The following is a 16,963-nucleotide window of genomic DNA, read 5'->3' as shown; positions in this document are numbered from 1 at the left end:
ACCTGCGGAGATAATAACATGCACAAAAACAAGACAGAGCAAAACTAAGTAACAAAAGAAAACAACAACAACAAAAGGCCAGTGACAAAACAAAATAAAAAAAACCAACACAACAACAAAAAAGAAAAGCTCGTAGTTAGTTTGAGGACTGTTTGTTGTTCCTTTAGGAGTGTTTTCTGGTCCAGTCTGATGGGGTGCCAAGCCCTGGCCCCAAAGTTAGACATTTACTTTCTAATGAGTCCTTGGTATCAGCTCCTCTTTTTTTCCCCTCCCTCCCCACCCTACCCTCATAACCCCTTGATAGATTATAAATTATTATTATTTTCTTACTTCACACCGACCGCTGTCTCCCTTCCCCCATGTTTTCTTTTCTTCCCCCTGGAGAGGGGTGTCAATCATTGCGATTGGTTCCCCCTTTCTCCTTTTCTCTGCTCCCTTTCCCCCTCCCCTTCTGGTATCTCTATTCCCACTCCTGTTCCTGGATTCTGTGTGTCCTAAGCCTCCATCTCTTATCTATACCTGTGTACATGCCCCAGTCTACTCTGAATTGAGAAACAGCACTGGGGTCATGATAGTCGGGGGTGGGGAACCCTCAAGGAATCATAGGAATAGTGTGTGTGTTCATGGATGCTTTACTGCATCCTGGTTGACTCATCCCTTCCCTGTGGCCCCTCTGTAGGGAGATTGTTCCATTGTCTACAGATGGGCTGTGGGTCTCTCCTCCACTTCCCCTCGTTCTCAACAATGTGTTTTTGTTTGTTTGTTACGTGTCTTCTGATGCCTATTACCCAGTCCCGATGACTCCTCATGATCTCACTGGCGGTGTGCTTCTTCCATATAGGCTTGTTGCTTCTCTGCTAAATGGCCGCTTGTTTAACTTCAAGCTTTCAAGACCCCAGATGCTATGTCTTTTGATAGCCAGGCCCCATCAACTTTCTTTGCCACATTTGCTTATGCATCTGTTTTGTTTGTCTTCAGTGATTGTGTTGGGAGGGTGACCATCTCAGAATGTCTGTTTGTTAGAACAAAGTGTTCTTGTATTGAGGGGGGATATGAGCAGAGGCCCGAAGTCCGTCCACTACCTCAGTGTATTGTTGTATAAATACATGTACATAGGCCAATACCTCTCTTTTTGTGGATTATTGCATTTACATCTATACACGCCTATGCTTATACCTCTATCCATTGCTTTGCTTCCTAGGCCCTTCCTCTGTTTCCTTTTAAGCCTGTATCAAACCCAAAGGGCGGTTCAGAATGAACAGAGCAAACTATTTAAAAAACAAGCAAACACCAACCAATTGACTACGTCTATTATGATGTTTTGGCGACCCCATGTGTTTCAGAGTAGAACTGCACTCACTCCGTGGGGTTTTCAGTGACTGATCTTTAGTAAGTAAATTACCAAACCTTTCTCTCCAGGAGACACCGGATGGATTATGAACTCCCAACCTCTCATTTAGTAGCCAAGTACTTAACTGTTTGCATCACTCAAGAATTCCATGTAAACCAGTGTTTCCCAAAGTGGGAGGCCCTGGAATGACCCAAGAGCAGCTGCAAAAACAGATAGCTAACTGTTAACCGGATGATAGGCTGTTGTATAAAAGTTTTTAATTGTCAGGAGGGTTCTGAGTAATTTTTTTTTTTCATTCTGAGAAGCGAGGGTAAGCCAAATAAGTTTGGGGACCATGGTGTAAACTATGGACTTTAGTTAATAGTAATGCAAGTATAATCAGTGTGCTACAGGAATGCGAGATGTTAAATCAGAGAAACAATGTTGGAGGTGGGAAGAAGCTGGTGAATGGGGACGTGACTTTCTACAGAATTTTTCTGTAAACCTAAAACTGATCCAAAAATTGAAGTTTTGGGTTTTTTTTTTTAAGTATCCTATCGAAAGGAATTCCTGTTCTGTCCTACCCTATTTCTCTTATCCCATCTAAAATGAACTGCTACAGCTAAGTCAATAAGCAAGTTGCTGTAAATCAGTCAGAGTGGGTTCATCCCTTTGACAATTTGGAGAATTGGCCAGCTGAAGACTGATGAAGCATTGTCCCCATGCATATAAAATGACACTAACTTGGTGAATCCAGAATGGAACCTAAGTTTTGTGATTCTCTGCTCAGTAATTTTCTACTCCATGCTGTCTAAATTGAGAAGGATGAGAGTACAGGAAATCAAACTGTATGCAATAAGACTTACATTATTTTAAGAATTAGTTCCCTCCTCTGAAAGATATACCTGTGTACTCGAATATAAGCCAACCCGAATATAAGCCGAGGCACCTAATTTTACCACAAAAAATGCATAAAAATGTGTTGGAAAACTTGGCTTATACACGAGTCTACACGGTATATGATAAAGTAATTAGATTATTTGAAGGAAAAATATATCTGAGAGGTCTTGGAGTTTAAATCATGAAGTTTTGGTGTAAGAATGCTAGGGTAAATAGATTCAAAGTTTCTTTTCTTTTCTTTTGGAACTGTTATTATTAATATTTATTAACTTGGAAAGTTGAAACAAAGGTGGATTACATGGGCTATACTGAAACACAGCTAACCCAGGCCATGTATTCTCAACCCCACCCCTTGTTTCTACCAGTATAGAAGATGCATGATGCATTCCGGGTATTTATCCAGACTACACTTATTCTCTTTGAAGAGCAGTTACCAGGCATAGACCTGGGCTCCCCATTCTAGACGTTATCATGTAGACATGGGTGAATTCTTTTGAAATTAGAAGGGATTTTGATTGAACATCAATTATTCCTACTTTTTCTTTCTGTCTGCTTATAAAAGAAGGAACATTTTTTGTTCCACCACAAATGGATAACATTTAAGAAGCAATATGATATGATCTTTATACTATTCCAGAGTTTAAACTGAATTTAATATATTAAAACAACTAAATGAATTGATAGATGGTTAGTTGGGTGGGGTGGATAGGTGATGGGACAAGTATTAATTTACTAATGACATTACTATATTAACATATTACTGTATCAACCAGCAAAAAGTTAATGGTAGAATCTGGGGAGTGGATAAACAGATGATTATTATAACATTCTTTAAAAAAAATTTTTTTTATTAGAATATTCTTTGACCTTTTTTAATGCTTGAAAAATGCTGGGAGAAAAAACAAATTTTAGGCCTCATTCTACTATTTAGTTTGATTAAAAGACAAAAATCTTCATCTCTCTTTAATAGGAATAAGAATACTTTGCTTACCTTAAATGCTATACGGATCAGATATTAGAATATATAGGGAAGTCATTTGAAGATTATAGTATTTAATAACAATTGTAAAATAGTTCTAATATTTTCCTTCTTGATGATTTTAGTTGCCATTCTTTATTTTTAAATTGTGAATTAGGTAAATGTTTATGTATCAGATCTTTTCTGCATTCACCATTTTAAACAACTTACCAAACCTCCCAGTGGGTTGTAGCCAGTTTTGAAGTATTATGCTTTGTGAGTTTTAACTTAATGAAACACTCAGAGAGAAGAAAACATTCCAATCAATCAGAAGAGAGGCAGAGAAAGTTCTACTTGACTTCTTTTTTTTTTGATAATCAGACCCTTTTTTTTCTTTTTCTTTTTTTTTTTTTCAGTTGTGACTCCAGACAGGATCCAAAGAGGAGTTCTACCGACCTTGTCTCTGGGTTTTATGGAGACTTGCTATACCCTTCTGTGTTAGCCTCTTAAAGTACTGCAGCAACCTTAAAAGGGCACAAGAAAGGGAGTCTACTTGACTTCTTTAATGAGAAAGAACGCCACACAACCCTCAGTTCCTTAGGCCTCAAGTCCCTGGGAAGGCCAGGAGGATGGACGCGTAACAAAAGCATAACAATTAGCATGTATAAATCAGATTGCTTTCTTTTGTAGGAAGTAGTAGGAGACACATTAGAAGAACTGTGGATCTCCTACAATTTTATTGAGAAGTTGAAAGGAATCCATGTAATGAAGAAATTGAAGATTCTCTACATGTCTAATAACCTAGTGAAAGACTGGGGTAAGTGAAGACTGGCCTTCGACCTGCTTGTAGAACATAGCCTAGTAAGGCACACAATGCAAGTTAGGAACATTTTTTTGTAGTTACAGAGAGAAATAGCTATATGAGTTTCTATATTTCTGCTAAATGCTTGATATTTAAATTTTTACTTAGAATGAATATAATTACATAGGCCTTGTCTTATCAAATATCATAAAAATTATAAAATTATTATCTAAAGGTTGAAATGAATCAATTTAATAATTCTTATTACTAAATTTAAAAGTTTATTTGATATCGCTTTGCTTTTTTCCCATTATTTCTGTATTTTAAAAATTATTGCTGAAAATATACACAACGAAATATAAACCAGTTCCCATCGTACAGTTTAGTACCACTGATTGCGTTCTTTGGTTTGAACAATCGTCCTGGCTCTCTTTTTCTTAGTTCTTCCTCCCTCGTTAACATAAGCTGGCTGTCTCCTAAGGTTCCTATCCAATCTCTTGCATTATCTTGTTATCAGTTTGATCCCATATATATCTCAGAAGACCATAATGCTAAGGCAGCCCTCCCTCACTTTGCTTATTTTATTGTACATTATGCATTCAGTATTTACCAAAGCCTCATTATGTACCATGAACTATAATTACTTTTCAAGGAATACACAACTTAGGAGGAAGAATAATTTAGAATCCAGTAATTGTGAAAGTATGTGGTAAATTCTGCTATAGAGGTTTGAATGAGTAGTGTACAATGAGTGGTTATGTATTGGGCTGTGATCTGCAAGGCCGGCAGTTCGAAACCACCAGCAGCTTCCCAGGAGAAAGTCAGGGCTTTCTACTCCCATAAACAGTTATCATCTTGGAAACTCACAGGTGCAGCTCTACCCTGTCCCATAGGGTCACTGTGAGTCAGTGTAGCCTCGATGGCAGTGAGTTTGGTTTAGTGTTTGGGTAAGTAGTAATCCTTGTGTGCGGGACCCACATTTTGTTTAACCATTCATCTGTCCCTGGGCTTTGAGGTTTTCCCCTATCTTTTGGCTATTGGGAATAAAGCTTCAGCAAACAATGGTGTACAAATCTTTAACTTTCTCTGCTATCACCTGGATATATATGAGTACCAGTTAGAGAATTGAAGTCTTGATACATGCTATAGTATAGATGGAGCTGGAAGATATTATGTTGCGTGAAATAATCCAGTCATAAAAAGACAACTATTGTGACATCACTTATATAAAAAGAGAAGCCCAGAGTTTATTAGTGCTTACCGGGGGCAGCCAGGAGAGAGAAATCGGAGTTAGCAGTGGTGGGAAAACAGCAATCCGCACAGCAGACTATTGTCATTTCTGGCAATAAGTTGTATAGCTGTAAAAAGTTGAATTAGCAAAAATTATGTGATGGATGTATATACAATAAAAAAAACCCCAAACTGCTGAGGCTGCTTATTTGCAACTGAACACCACATACGCAGGGGTACCCCCCAAAAAACAGAAGTAAGCTCTGCTGGATGTAACTTTCGTAGTACACATTTCCCAACTAGGTGAGCATCTCGCATCTCGCTATGAGTTACTGCAGCCAATGGTGTCACTGGGGAAGGTTTTCTCTGGTCACAGTGAATTTTTTCATAAAAGCAGTTTCACTTGAACTTTTGTGTGTGTGTGATGGCTGATTTAAGAGAACAGTGCGTGGCTGTGGAATTTTATTTTCTGCTTGGGAAAAAAAAAAGCCCCAAAAAACGGTGGGAAGGTGCAAAAAACCTAAAAAGAAAACAACGGGGGAAAAAACCAAAGGGCACAGTGGTTTTCTCAGTTCAAAAAAGGCGCAGTGTCTATGGAATCCCTCATTCTGGACATCTGTCAATTTCCCGAAAGGACAAAAATGTCAACTTGTAGTACATTTGGAGTTCATTCCACCAGGTCAGACTGTTAAACAAGCTTTCTGTTTAGAGGTTATAAATATATTACATAAAACCTGATGACCAAAAAAAGGCCTGATTTGTGGCAGACTGGTGGGCACCACAATGCCCCGGCTCACACAGCTATCTCAGTGGGCCAGTTTTGGGCAAAAATTACAGCATGCCTCTCTTGCCCCAGCACCTTACTCACCTGACCTTTCTCCATGTGACTTTTTTGTTTCCATGAATGAAGTGGGACATGAAAGGATAGCGATTTGATGATGTAGGAGAGATGAAGAAACAAATGAGAGAGGTGCTGTCAGCCATCCAGACAGATGAGTTTGAAAAATGTTTCCAAGAATGGAATCGCAGACTTGACAAATGTATTAAGTGTAATGGAGAGTACTTTGAAGGTGATAAGGTTGTTTTGTAAAAAAATTTAAAGGGGGGGGTACCCTCTTGTAGAATTCAGTTCCTTTGTTTGGCAATTTATGGTCATGACGAGTACATTCCAGTTAATTGGCCTAATGACGTATTCAATGCTTCTTTTCTACTTCCCAGTTAACGTTCTAGTGCCTAAGGGTTACAGAAGGAGGTCTGATGGCCAGTGTGAACCCTGAAACTATTGCTCTGAGATAACCTTGAAACCTTAAACCCCAAATATCTCCTGAAATCATCCTCAAAGCAAACAGTAGCTTACCTTAACTTGTAAAAGGGGTCTACTGGAACCATTATGCTATCTTAAGAACTATTTTTGTGAGATCAAATTGACAACAGCAATTACAAATCTTACCTAGGAATCATGGGGCATGGGGCGGGGAGCATGAATTTGTGTTAATCAGGGAGGAAGAATTCAGAAAAGGAAGGTGAAATGGTCACACAACTCAACGAATGTAATCAATGCCCATAAATCGTGTGTAGAACCTGGTGAATTGGTCTATGTTTTGCTGTGTATATTCTCAAAAGAATTCAAATGAAAGAATAGATAAAGACAAAGACAATTTACTTTAGTCTACGCTGATACAGCACAGAAATTCTTTCATGGGAGATCCATTTGTTGCTCTCTTTTATTCTGAACCTTGTTTCCTGTCATTCCATTCTTGTGGTTAGTGTGTTAGGCTGGGTTCTCTAGAGAAATAAAACCAGTGACATACACATATATGTGGATGTGTGTGTATATATATATTTGTATGTGGATATGTATGTGTACATATGTATATTTGTATGTGTGTGTATATGTGTGTGTGTATAGATAGAGAAAGAGAGAATTTTATATAAAGAAAATGGTTCGTGTGGTTGTACAAGCAAACAAGCCCAATCTGAGACCCCACAGGCTGGTGTCTGCAGAGGCTGATGAATCCAAGGTCAGTATATCAGGTTTGTGAGTAGAAAGACGAACGAATCCAAGGTAAGTACATCAGATGGCAGGTTGCTGGTAGGTCCTGTGATTGGCAGGCAATATAGCAGGCCATTGACTCACATCCAAAAAAGTGCAAGTCAGTGAACCAGATGTGGGATCCAGACCCAGCAGAAAACAAGTAAGCTTTTCCACAGCATACCCTTATATAGGAAGTAGGCCACACTTTGAAGAAATGTCAATTGTATCAGGGCTGTGACCTGAGTAAGAGAGTTGCATTCTACCCTAATCTTCTCACAGCTCATTGGCTTTTCATAGCAGATCCCATTATGGAACTGATTATTGTGTTAAGTCACAGCAGGAACTACCAAACCTCTAAGAATCCTGGCCCAACCAAGTTGACACAAAACATATCACAGTTAGCATAGCAGTAGAAGAGATAGGTCTTCTTTTCCCTCTCTTTTCATAATGTCTTCAGGGATTAACTTCATCTGGTATGACTTGCATAACTTCCTTCAAAACTCTGTAGTCTCAAAATTTTAAAATTGAATTGTCCTGCATAACTACAAATTGAGAATTAGCAATATTGGAGTTCAACCCCCAAGATTTTAACAGTAAAACCTGCCATTTTCAGACTGAGTTGATTCTTTGTGCTTGTAGCTGAATTTGTGAAACTGGCAGAACTGCCATGCCTGGAGGACCTGGTGTTTGTGGGCAATCCCTTGGAAGAGAAACACTCTGCGGAAGGGAACTGGATCGATGAGGCAACCAAGAGAGTGCCCCGACTGAAAAAGCTCGATGGTGAGTGACTCTGAGCAGCAGCTTGAGCCCAGCATGTCACATGAGTAAGAATCAGATTTGTGGCATGAAATAACAAAAGGAAACAAAGCTTACAGAACAGATAGGTTGTCTCGAATCTCTCCATGGCCATTTCTGCCCATATTAAATTTCATGGTCCAGGTTTAGGTCTAGCTGGATTTGTATGGTAGAATTGGGATGATGATATGGGGGCGGGGGGAGGTGCGGAGCAGTGGGAGGAAGCATTTAAGAACTACAGGAAAGTTGTATGTGTAAATCATTGCTACACTGTACCCTGACTGGCTCCTCTCCTCCCCACGACCCTTCTGTAAGGAGATGTCCAGTTGCCTACAGATGGGCTTTGGGTCCCCACTCCGCACTCCCCCTCATTCATAATGATATGATTTTTTTGTTCTTTGATGCCTGATATCTGATCCAATCAATACCTCATGATCACACAGGCTGGTGTGCTTCTTCCATGTGGGCTTTGTTGCTTCTCAGCCAGATGAGCCTTGTTTATCTTCAAGCCTTTAAGGCCTCCGGTGCTATATCGTTTGATAGCTGGTCACCATCAGCTTTCTTCACATTTGCTTATGCACACATTTGTCTTCAGTGATCGTGTCGGGAAGGTGAGCATCATGGAATGCCAGTTTAATAGAACAAAGTGTTCTTGCATTGAGGGTGTACTTGAGTGGAGGCCCATGTCCATCTGTGTGGGGGAAGTCAGCCCCCCACAACTAATCGAGGGTTCAGTAAGCGCAATTGTATGGTTGAGATATATAAAGATTATAATAAAGTCATAGAGAATAAGGAGAGATAGAAGAGAGATGGAAATAATGGAGTCATACACATTTCATAGTAGCATACTCACCTCCTGGGTGGCCATGATCTCAACAGCCAGGTCTGCACCCAGCCCTGGCAGAGAGGCCAGGAGAGAGATTTATTGCTAACAAAGGCTTATATCTACTTAGGGGATATGATTACAGGTAACCACACACGTCAGAGGAAGGGGCTGCACAATAGGCAATACAAGCAATAGGAGGGGCATATACAATGGGCATAGGCGTAACGGGAAAGGGATGAGCTAGGGGTGTACACATGATAGGAAGGGGAAGGACTAGAGGTATACATGTGATAGGAAGGGCGACTCCAGATTCATGATGGCGACCTAACCTTGGTCACCCTTGAGTGGGCTTGACCTCCCTCGGCTCTCCTTCAGGGAAACAATCTACTACTATCCTTATCAGAAGGGAGTGGATCCTACTTGTTGTGGGATAAACAGTGGTGACTGATTGCTCTGGATGGCTGATAACCCTTAGGGAGAATAACCCCTGACCTACTTCTGTTGACTTCCAAGTGTATAGTCATTCAGCATGTGTAGCAAGCAGCTAAGTTTGGAATATATTTAGGGGAGACAACTTGGAAGAAATCTGTCTTGTTTCCCACACATCTACTGCCTTAATACTAAACCCATAAATATATGCACATAGATCTATTTCCCCATCATCATATATAAATATATTTACATATGTACATGCCTATATTTAGACCTCTATAAATGTCCTTTTCCTCCTAGTTCTTTCCTCTATTTCCTTTTACTTTCCCCTTGCCCCACTATAATGTTCAGCCTTCATTTGGGTTTCAGTAATTCCTCTTGGTTACATTGCCCTTGATCAAGCCCTATCGGGCTTCTTATACCCTCCTCACCACCAATTTTGGATCACTTGTTGTTCCCTTGTCCCTGGGTTTGTTAACACCACTTCCTTTCCCCCACCTCCTCTTTCATGTCTCCCTGGAACCATAGGTCCCACTGTTTTCTCCTCCAGATTGTTTATCCCCCCTGTCTTATCTAGATAGACCTGCAGAGATCATGACCCCAGTTCTACTTTACAAACCCAGCCAGACTGGAGCATGTACACTGGTACAGATAAGAGCTCTCAACATACAGAATCCAGGACAGATAGACCCCTCAGGAACAGTAGTGGGAGTAGTGATACCACGAGGGTAGGGGGATGGTGGGAGAAGGGGAAGAAAGGGGGAACTGATCCTAGTGATCGACATTTAACTCCCCCTCCCAGGGGGATGGACAACAGAAGCGTGGGTGAAGGGAGACAGCAAATGGTATAAGATATGAAAATAATAATTTATAATTTATTAAGGGTTCACAAGGGTGGGAGAGGGAGGCATAAAAAAGGAGCTGATACCAAGGGCTCAAGTAGAAAGAAAATGTTTTGAAAATGATGATGGCAACATATGTACAAATGTGCCTGATACAATTGATGTGTGGACTGTTATAAGAGCTGTAACATCCCCCAATAAAATGATTTATTTTTTTTTTAATTATAGTCTTGGAAACCCACAAGGGCAGTTCTCTTTTGTCCTATAGGATCGCTAGGAGTTAAAATGCATAGCAGGGAGTCTGACTTTTTCATTTGGATCGGTCCAGCGCCCCCCAGAGGGCAGGGTCACTCACGTTGGGAACACTGCCAGCGTTGTTTCCATTCCCTCACCTTAGCTATGGGGGGCTTTCTATAACACCCAAGGGAGACTGGGACTGTTTGCTTTCCCTCAACAGTTTAAAACCTTATCCATATTCCTAATTTACAGTTTAAGGTCATACCCATATTCCATTTTCACATTGAAAACACAGGACTTGGTCCTCTGTGGTTAAGACTTTCTTGACCCTCAACCCTCTCTCCCCTCACCACCCTTGCCTTCCATTCATTCTCTTGCTTCTTCTGTCGCTCTCCATCGAAGTTGAAGGACACAGGTGCTGTGGGGGATCGAGGCCAAGCTATGCTGACTGCCATAAAGAGCATACATTGACATCTGGGAAGGTATCGCAGAGGACTTACTCCTTGCGTGAGGCTAGGATTTAGATGGGAAAACAATTTGGGAGGACATTCCAAAATGGAGGAACTCTGTTCATCAAGAGTCCAGAGGAAAGAGTGTGCACAGTGAGTTGGGAAGATAATGAGTTGATAATTCAGCAAGAGTAGAGGGTAAATGGCCAAATGGTTAGACAAGATGGTTGGCTGGGATCAAATTGTGGGTAGGCTTAAAAGTGCTGGAAGTCAGAAATGGGTGGGCCTTGGCCCAGGTAGGATCTATGGATGCATTTTGTTTTCTCTGCAGTTCTGTAAAAAAAAAAAAAAAAGATCCTCACTGTTGAATAGTTGGAGGATTTCACATAAAAATTATACATTTTAAGGTGAAAAATGAAGAATACTTAATCATGTTTAACATGCAAGCAGGGTTTTTGGTTTGGGTTTTTTTGTGGACAACAACAGCACAGACTTATTGACATGTGATTCACACATCATACAATTCAATAGATTAATCTTTTTAAAAAAGAGGTGTGCATTCGTCACCACATTCAATTTTAAGGCAAGCAAGGTTTTTAATGTGTACAGGACTGACTTTTGTTTTCTACCTGACATTTAAGGCCTTTTTATGTGCAGTCCTTCATATGGGGAGAGGAATAGTAATACGTACTTAAGTAAACCCATTTGAGCATTTTCCTGCAAGGCAGTTTGTAGGACTGAAATGGAAGAGTTTATGGAATTCCTGTTATTATGGCACCCTTCACAGCATATTGGTGTTCCTGGCATGAAAGGAAAATCTTTTCACTTAGAATTTTAACCATCTCTTGAAAATGACCAGAAATATATTTTTTTCTTTTAGGTACCCCAGTAATTAAAGAAGACGAGGAAGAAGAAAACTAACATCAAACTTTCTGCTTCGTATTAATTTATTTCAATGTGATGAGAACAATAGATAAGTTTTATATCATTGTCTACTTTAAAGATTGTGTGTGGGTCAAAAGGTTCTTAAGAAAAGACAAATTGTCATTCCTTCCTTTTTCTTTCTTGTAACCTGTTCAAACAGTGTGTCACCTTTAAAATGATAGCACCTACTTTATAGATTCCAGCCTTCTTCTCAGAAAGTACACATTTTCCATCTCTGTCTTCAGTCCCCGTTATATACTGTGGTCCCATCTATTGAAACCTTTTGCAGACCAATCCATCATAAAGCAGTTATTAGAACAACAGAGGAACAGGCATGGTTCTGCATTCAGTTTTTAAAGCAGGTGTTTAAAGGACACACTTCGCTGTGTCTCTGTGGACCGTCTTTCTGGAGCATCGAACGCTCACGTGGTGAATGGGAAGCACAGACGTATCAGGCCGTTGGTTCCGAAGGCGGCAAAGGTGACAGGAAGAGCTCCTCTTAGAATAACAGCGCAGCCCTGGACCCAGGGATCCAAGCTCTAATTTGATTAAGTTTGGTGAAAACAAGGGAAATTGAATATCATGAAGACCGTATAGCCCATGTTGTATTTACTTTTTGTGTTTCATAAAGTTTTTGTATTATCAACTGGAATCTACATATGTGGACAATTCAAGTCAGTGTACACAGTCATTTTATGATCTGGGTCAGTGGTGAAAACACTGTTAGGATCATTCCTTCACCAATAATGTGGTCATGTTACTCATGTGAACCTGGCCCTGGCACGTTTTGGTTTATAATTCCTTTGGTTTAAGGAATATCTGGATTTGAATCCGTACCCTAGACACTGGCAGATATAGATGTCAAATTTGCCTTAGTGACTCTGGTGACCTTCTTTGTTGGGGAATGTGATGGTTCTGGCTATAAGGGTATAGAATGTGCAAGAAAGAGTTTTTAAAAATGATACTAAGTATTTAAAAATATATTTTTTGAGAAGTTCTTCATAAAGCAGCTCTTTAAGTGTGTCATGTAAGTAGTTACAAGGAGAAGAGAGATGGTGAGATGCATCATTATGGGGTTCGAGGCAAATGGCTGTCTTTTTGAGGCTTGCCTATGTGAAGCTTTGTAGGATTTCAACCTAAAAATTGCCAAGTAATGAAGGCAGAGTTTAGAATTGAGCAGGCAAGGTCAACGTTTTATGGTATTCCTCTCTCTCTGGAAACTGAAAGGCATTTGTAATCTGTGCCCGGTTGAAGTCCATAGCAGGCCAGCCCTGAACCACTAATAGATGCCAGGTTGAAAAAGAAGCCAGGGCCCCTCTGCCAAATTGTGCCTCAGGCCCCTCAGCTAGAGACCATTGATTCCGACTCCCCGTCTGCATAGTTAAGGGGGAGAGTTGTTTTAAACAGCATTTGTGTCCGTAGTCTTGGGTTTCAGAAGTTGTCTGCTATCGTTTGAAATAGGAATCACTTGATTTCGCTAAGGGTCATCCGGATCAAAAGGGACCACTGCTTTGACAATCAGCTCTCAATGTAAACAAGAGGAAGAATTTAATCCAACACGTTTTTTTAGTTTCCTTCCAATCCGCTAGACAGTAAATCTTTACTTTCTGACTGGCTTACAACTTTCAGAGCTCTTGCGCGTTCTTTGTGAACTGCAGGGTAAGGAGCCCTTTTGTTGTTCCTCTTGACATTTAAAATTCACGGGCTGAGAGGGAAGACGATCTGTACTTACAGTTTGCACTTCATCCAGTAGGCACTCTTAAAGCCGTATTGCTATGTGTGGGTGTATTGTCTAAAAGTTATCTTGGAAATGAATATGATAGGGAATGGATTACTTCATATTGAATTTACTTGTAACGTGGCTAAAGGTTTTGGTGTTTGTTTTTTTCTGGATTCCGTAGTATAGGAACTAATTTTCCTGTCCTGTTTCTTAGTATCTTTTAATCACTTGTAGTTCTCAGAAATCTAAGGTGCTTTTCTGTGTCCATTTCACACACACACACAAATCATTTTCATTGTACTCAACAAATATTTGAGGACTTTTGTGCATCCTTCCATAGTTTTAATGCCAGAACCCTATTAAGAAACAGAAGAAAGTTCAGGATGCTATTAGGGAATAGAAGAAAGTTCAGGATGCTATTAGGGAATAGAAGAAAGTTCAGGATGTTCTCTCAATTTGCCTTTGACTGCTGTGATGTTAGCTGATATTCAGTGCTTTCATTTGTGCTGCTCTAATTAGACATTTGACTCGCTGAGAATAGGTCCTCCCAGTGCTCCTGGTTTAAAGCACTAGGCTATCTGAGTGGATCGGTTAAGTATCTTCTTGTAAGTTTTGGAATAATTTAAATTATCACAGGAAGTTTGATTTTCCTGTACTAAGGAAATCAGATTTTCGGCGTTCCCGACCTTTAAGTCTATGGCCAATCTACTTGACCAGGTCTCAAGAGGTATTAGTGTTCTTTGTTAATCCGTGTTTGTATCTTTAAACCAGAGTTTCTCAACCTTGGTTCTGCTGACATTTTGAGCTTTGCTGTGGGTGGCTATTCTATGTATTGTTAGTACATTTTAGTAGTATCCCTGGTCTCTACCTACAAGCTGTCAGTAATATCCACTTCCCAACTGTGACAACCAAAAATGTCTCCAGACACTTCCATATGCCCCTGAGGAGTGGGGCCAGGTTGGGCAAAGCCATGCAAGTGGAGAAGTAGTGCTGTAGACGTCAGAGCAACATTGCTTTCACCAGGGCATCCGTTTTCACGCTGTAGCCGGAGGCCACCTGATTATAGAGCATGCCAGAGGTGATGCATTTACTCTTGATGGCTAGAAGGAAAGGGCCACAAGGATTTCCTCTTTTGTATTGCTCCTTCTCACAGGAGCCATTAGAAATTCAGGGCTATAGAAGTCAACTTTTTATTCCCGCCCCCTGCTTATCTCAGCTTATTATTTCCTAGCATTATTGTTTATCTTAGGACAGTGGTCATTAACCTACCTCTCTCTCAACATCAACAGAATCCAACTCTATCATGGATTTTGCCTTGTCCCTGCAGCTGTACATTTTGAATGTGCTTTGGCTCATCGTTCTGTCATTCACTGTGGAGCAGAATTCCACAGACAGTAGCAGTTATTAAATACATAAATGCACCGTGTAAAATTTGGCAATCATGTATAAAAATTAACTGTTGTCATTATCGATTTGGGTGTGATCAGAAGAATGTCTGGTCATGGTGGTAGCTGGTCAATAACTGGGCATGGTTACTAAATCACCTCCTCAAATGGAAACACTTAAATTTGGTTTCTATGTGGGAAGAGACATTTTGACTTGAATAGGTGTCTATTCTGATACCTTTCATCAGTGGGCTTAAGCAAAACAAGGAGAAATGGATCTTGACGGCCAATCTGTTCTCCTGCTATTAGGAGCGTTGAAGGTAGCCATCTCTGTAGCCCAGAACCTTGCAACTGGGTTCTTCGTAGACTGTATGGCCAAGGGTAGGGCACAAAAAGGGTGGATGTAATCATTTACCTATAAAGACTGTAGCAGAATCAACTCCCTGCTGAGAAGCAGAGGAGTTTCGTGTCTTTGACTGCAGACAGATGGTCCATTTACTGACCTTTATACATTGTAGGTATTGGTAAAAGTAGAAAACTGATAACCACAACTCATCTTTTGCCAGACAGTTATTCCTTGAGCATACCTTTTCTTTATTTGGGCTGCTTAATGCGTCTGTAAATAAACCGAGATAGGTCTAAGAGAGATGCAGTGTAGCAAGTGTTGATGCATCTGACACAGCTATTGTGACCATATTCCTGCATCTTCACTCTAGCATGTGTCTCATTGTTTTTGTTTTGTGGTAAAAATGTAAAATAGGTGCAATAGAGAAAAAATGTTATGTTTAAAATCACTGAATTCTTAGAACTCTATCTCTTCTTTGCCTTGTAATCAATCAGTGACTACCAAGAAGATAGCCGAGAGGAAGAAATAGACTTAGCCTCACCTCTTTCTACCCAAGATACATTGAGGCAGAGCTTTCCCTTGACACTTGGAAAAGTCATAACTGGATTCGAGGTAGTGTCCCATATTGGACAGGTTGGAGAGGAAGCAGCCAATCAAATTATGATCTTGCATATGTAACAAGGGGGTGAGGGTGAGTAAAAGATTTTTCAGTAGATTTGCACTTTAAAATGATGAACTGGATATTGCTAGAAAGTACGTCCTCCCAAAGGGCAGAGGGCAAGTACCTAGTCGGCCCATGCAGGTTAGAGAGAAATCTCCCCCAGGTGGTTCACAGCCCAGTTGCGAGGCGGCTGTCCGTCAGGAATTCCCTGCTTGGTGCCACCTTCTTGTCTACTCAGAATAGAAACTTCTGAGCTATCTTTCCTGCACCTGGATTATGAATATTTGGATGGTGGCTCAAGGATGCCTAGTGTTCTGAGGGTAGGAAGCTTCTCTGGTCAGTGGGGTGCCTGCCTCTGAAGTGCTGTTGCTTAGAGTGCTAGGTCCATATTGGGGCCTGGGGGTGGTCAGCCGTACATGCAAGAAGTCAGCTGCTTCCCCAGGGCGGCAGCCAGCAGGATCCCAGCGTCATTCCAGAATCTTTGGCTTTTAAAACCAACTCTAATCTGAAGAACATTTTAACATCTATGAATACTTTGGTAATCTTTTATACACAGGAATTTTGTAGCATGACTTTATGACTAAACTTATTGTGTTAAATTATTTAGAAATGTTGATTTTCTGAATGTTATTTTGTGAGACTTGTTTTAAAATAGTAATAAATTGTATTGTTTTCTAAGAAAAGGTCTTTTTGTTGTTTATGCTATGGACATGACACATTCTGCCAGCAGACTGTGTTTCAGCTGAAGCCTGATGATGCTCAGATGGGTTTCTGCTTCTAATAATGGGGCGCATAGATTCGACTTCATAATCCAAAAGTTATGATGTTGCATTTCTTGTTGCCACTCACCAATACAGAGCAGATTTTTCTCAGCATATAGAGAAACGCTGTTCTCTGTCATACCAAATAGAGAGTCTATGTAGTTACAGGCAGTTCCCAGATTAGATTATGAACACGATCCATCCACAAGTGTTTTTAAATCGGATTTGTAACTACCGTATATACTCGTGTATAAACCAAGTTTTCCAGCACATTTTTTTGTTGTTGCCCTCATCATTCTCAAAACATTTGCTTTCCACTTGAGCCCTTGG

General features: G+C 40.3%; 1 protein-coding gene and 1 non-coding gene across 2 annotated transcripts in view; one reads left to right on the top strand and one right to left on the bottom strand.

Annotated features, from left to right (window-relative positions):
* DNAL1 (dynein axonemal light chain 1) overlaps positions 1–13,888 on the top strand; it is a 61,550-nt gene extending 47,662 nt beyond the window's left edge. The window contains exons 6-8 of the mRNA XM_004698701.2: positions 3,879–4,005; positions 7,895–8,035; positions 11,717–13,888. Of these exons, the coding sequence (XP_004698758.1) occupies positions 3,879–4,005; positions 7,895–8,035; positions 11,717–11,757 (309 nt within the window). The 3' untranslated portion in view covers positions 11,758–13,888. The remainder of the gene's footprint in view (positions 1–3,878; positions 4,006–7,894; positions 8,036–11,716) is intronic.
* On the bottom strand, positions 3,603–3,725 carry LOC115868903. The gene has a single exon (XR_004045863.1). It is a non-coding gene; the product is annotated as a small nucleolar RNA SNORA26 (small nucleolar RNA).
* Positions 13,889–16,963: the final 3,075 nt, after the last annotated feature.

The sequence above is a fragment of the Echinops telfairi genome, unplaced genomic scaffold (assembly GCF_000313985.2).
Source record: "Echinops telfairi isolate 266 unplaced genomic scaffold, ASM31398v2 ScPeMD7_18;HRSCAF=68, whole genome shotgun sequence".
Classification (NCBI taxonomy): domain Eukaryota; kingdom Metazoa; phylum Chordata; class Mammalia; order Afrosoricida; family Tenrecidae; genus Echinops; species Echinops telfairi.
This window is presented reverse-complemented; position numbering and strand designations above follow the sequence as displayed.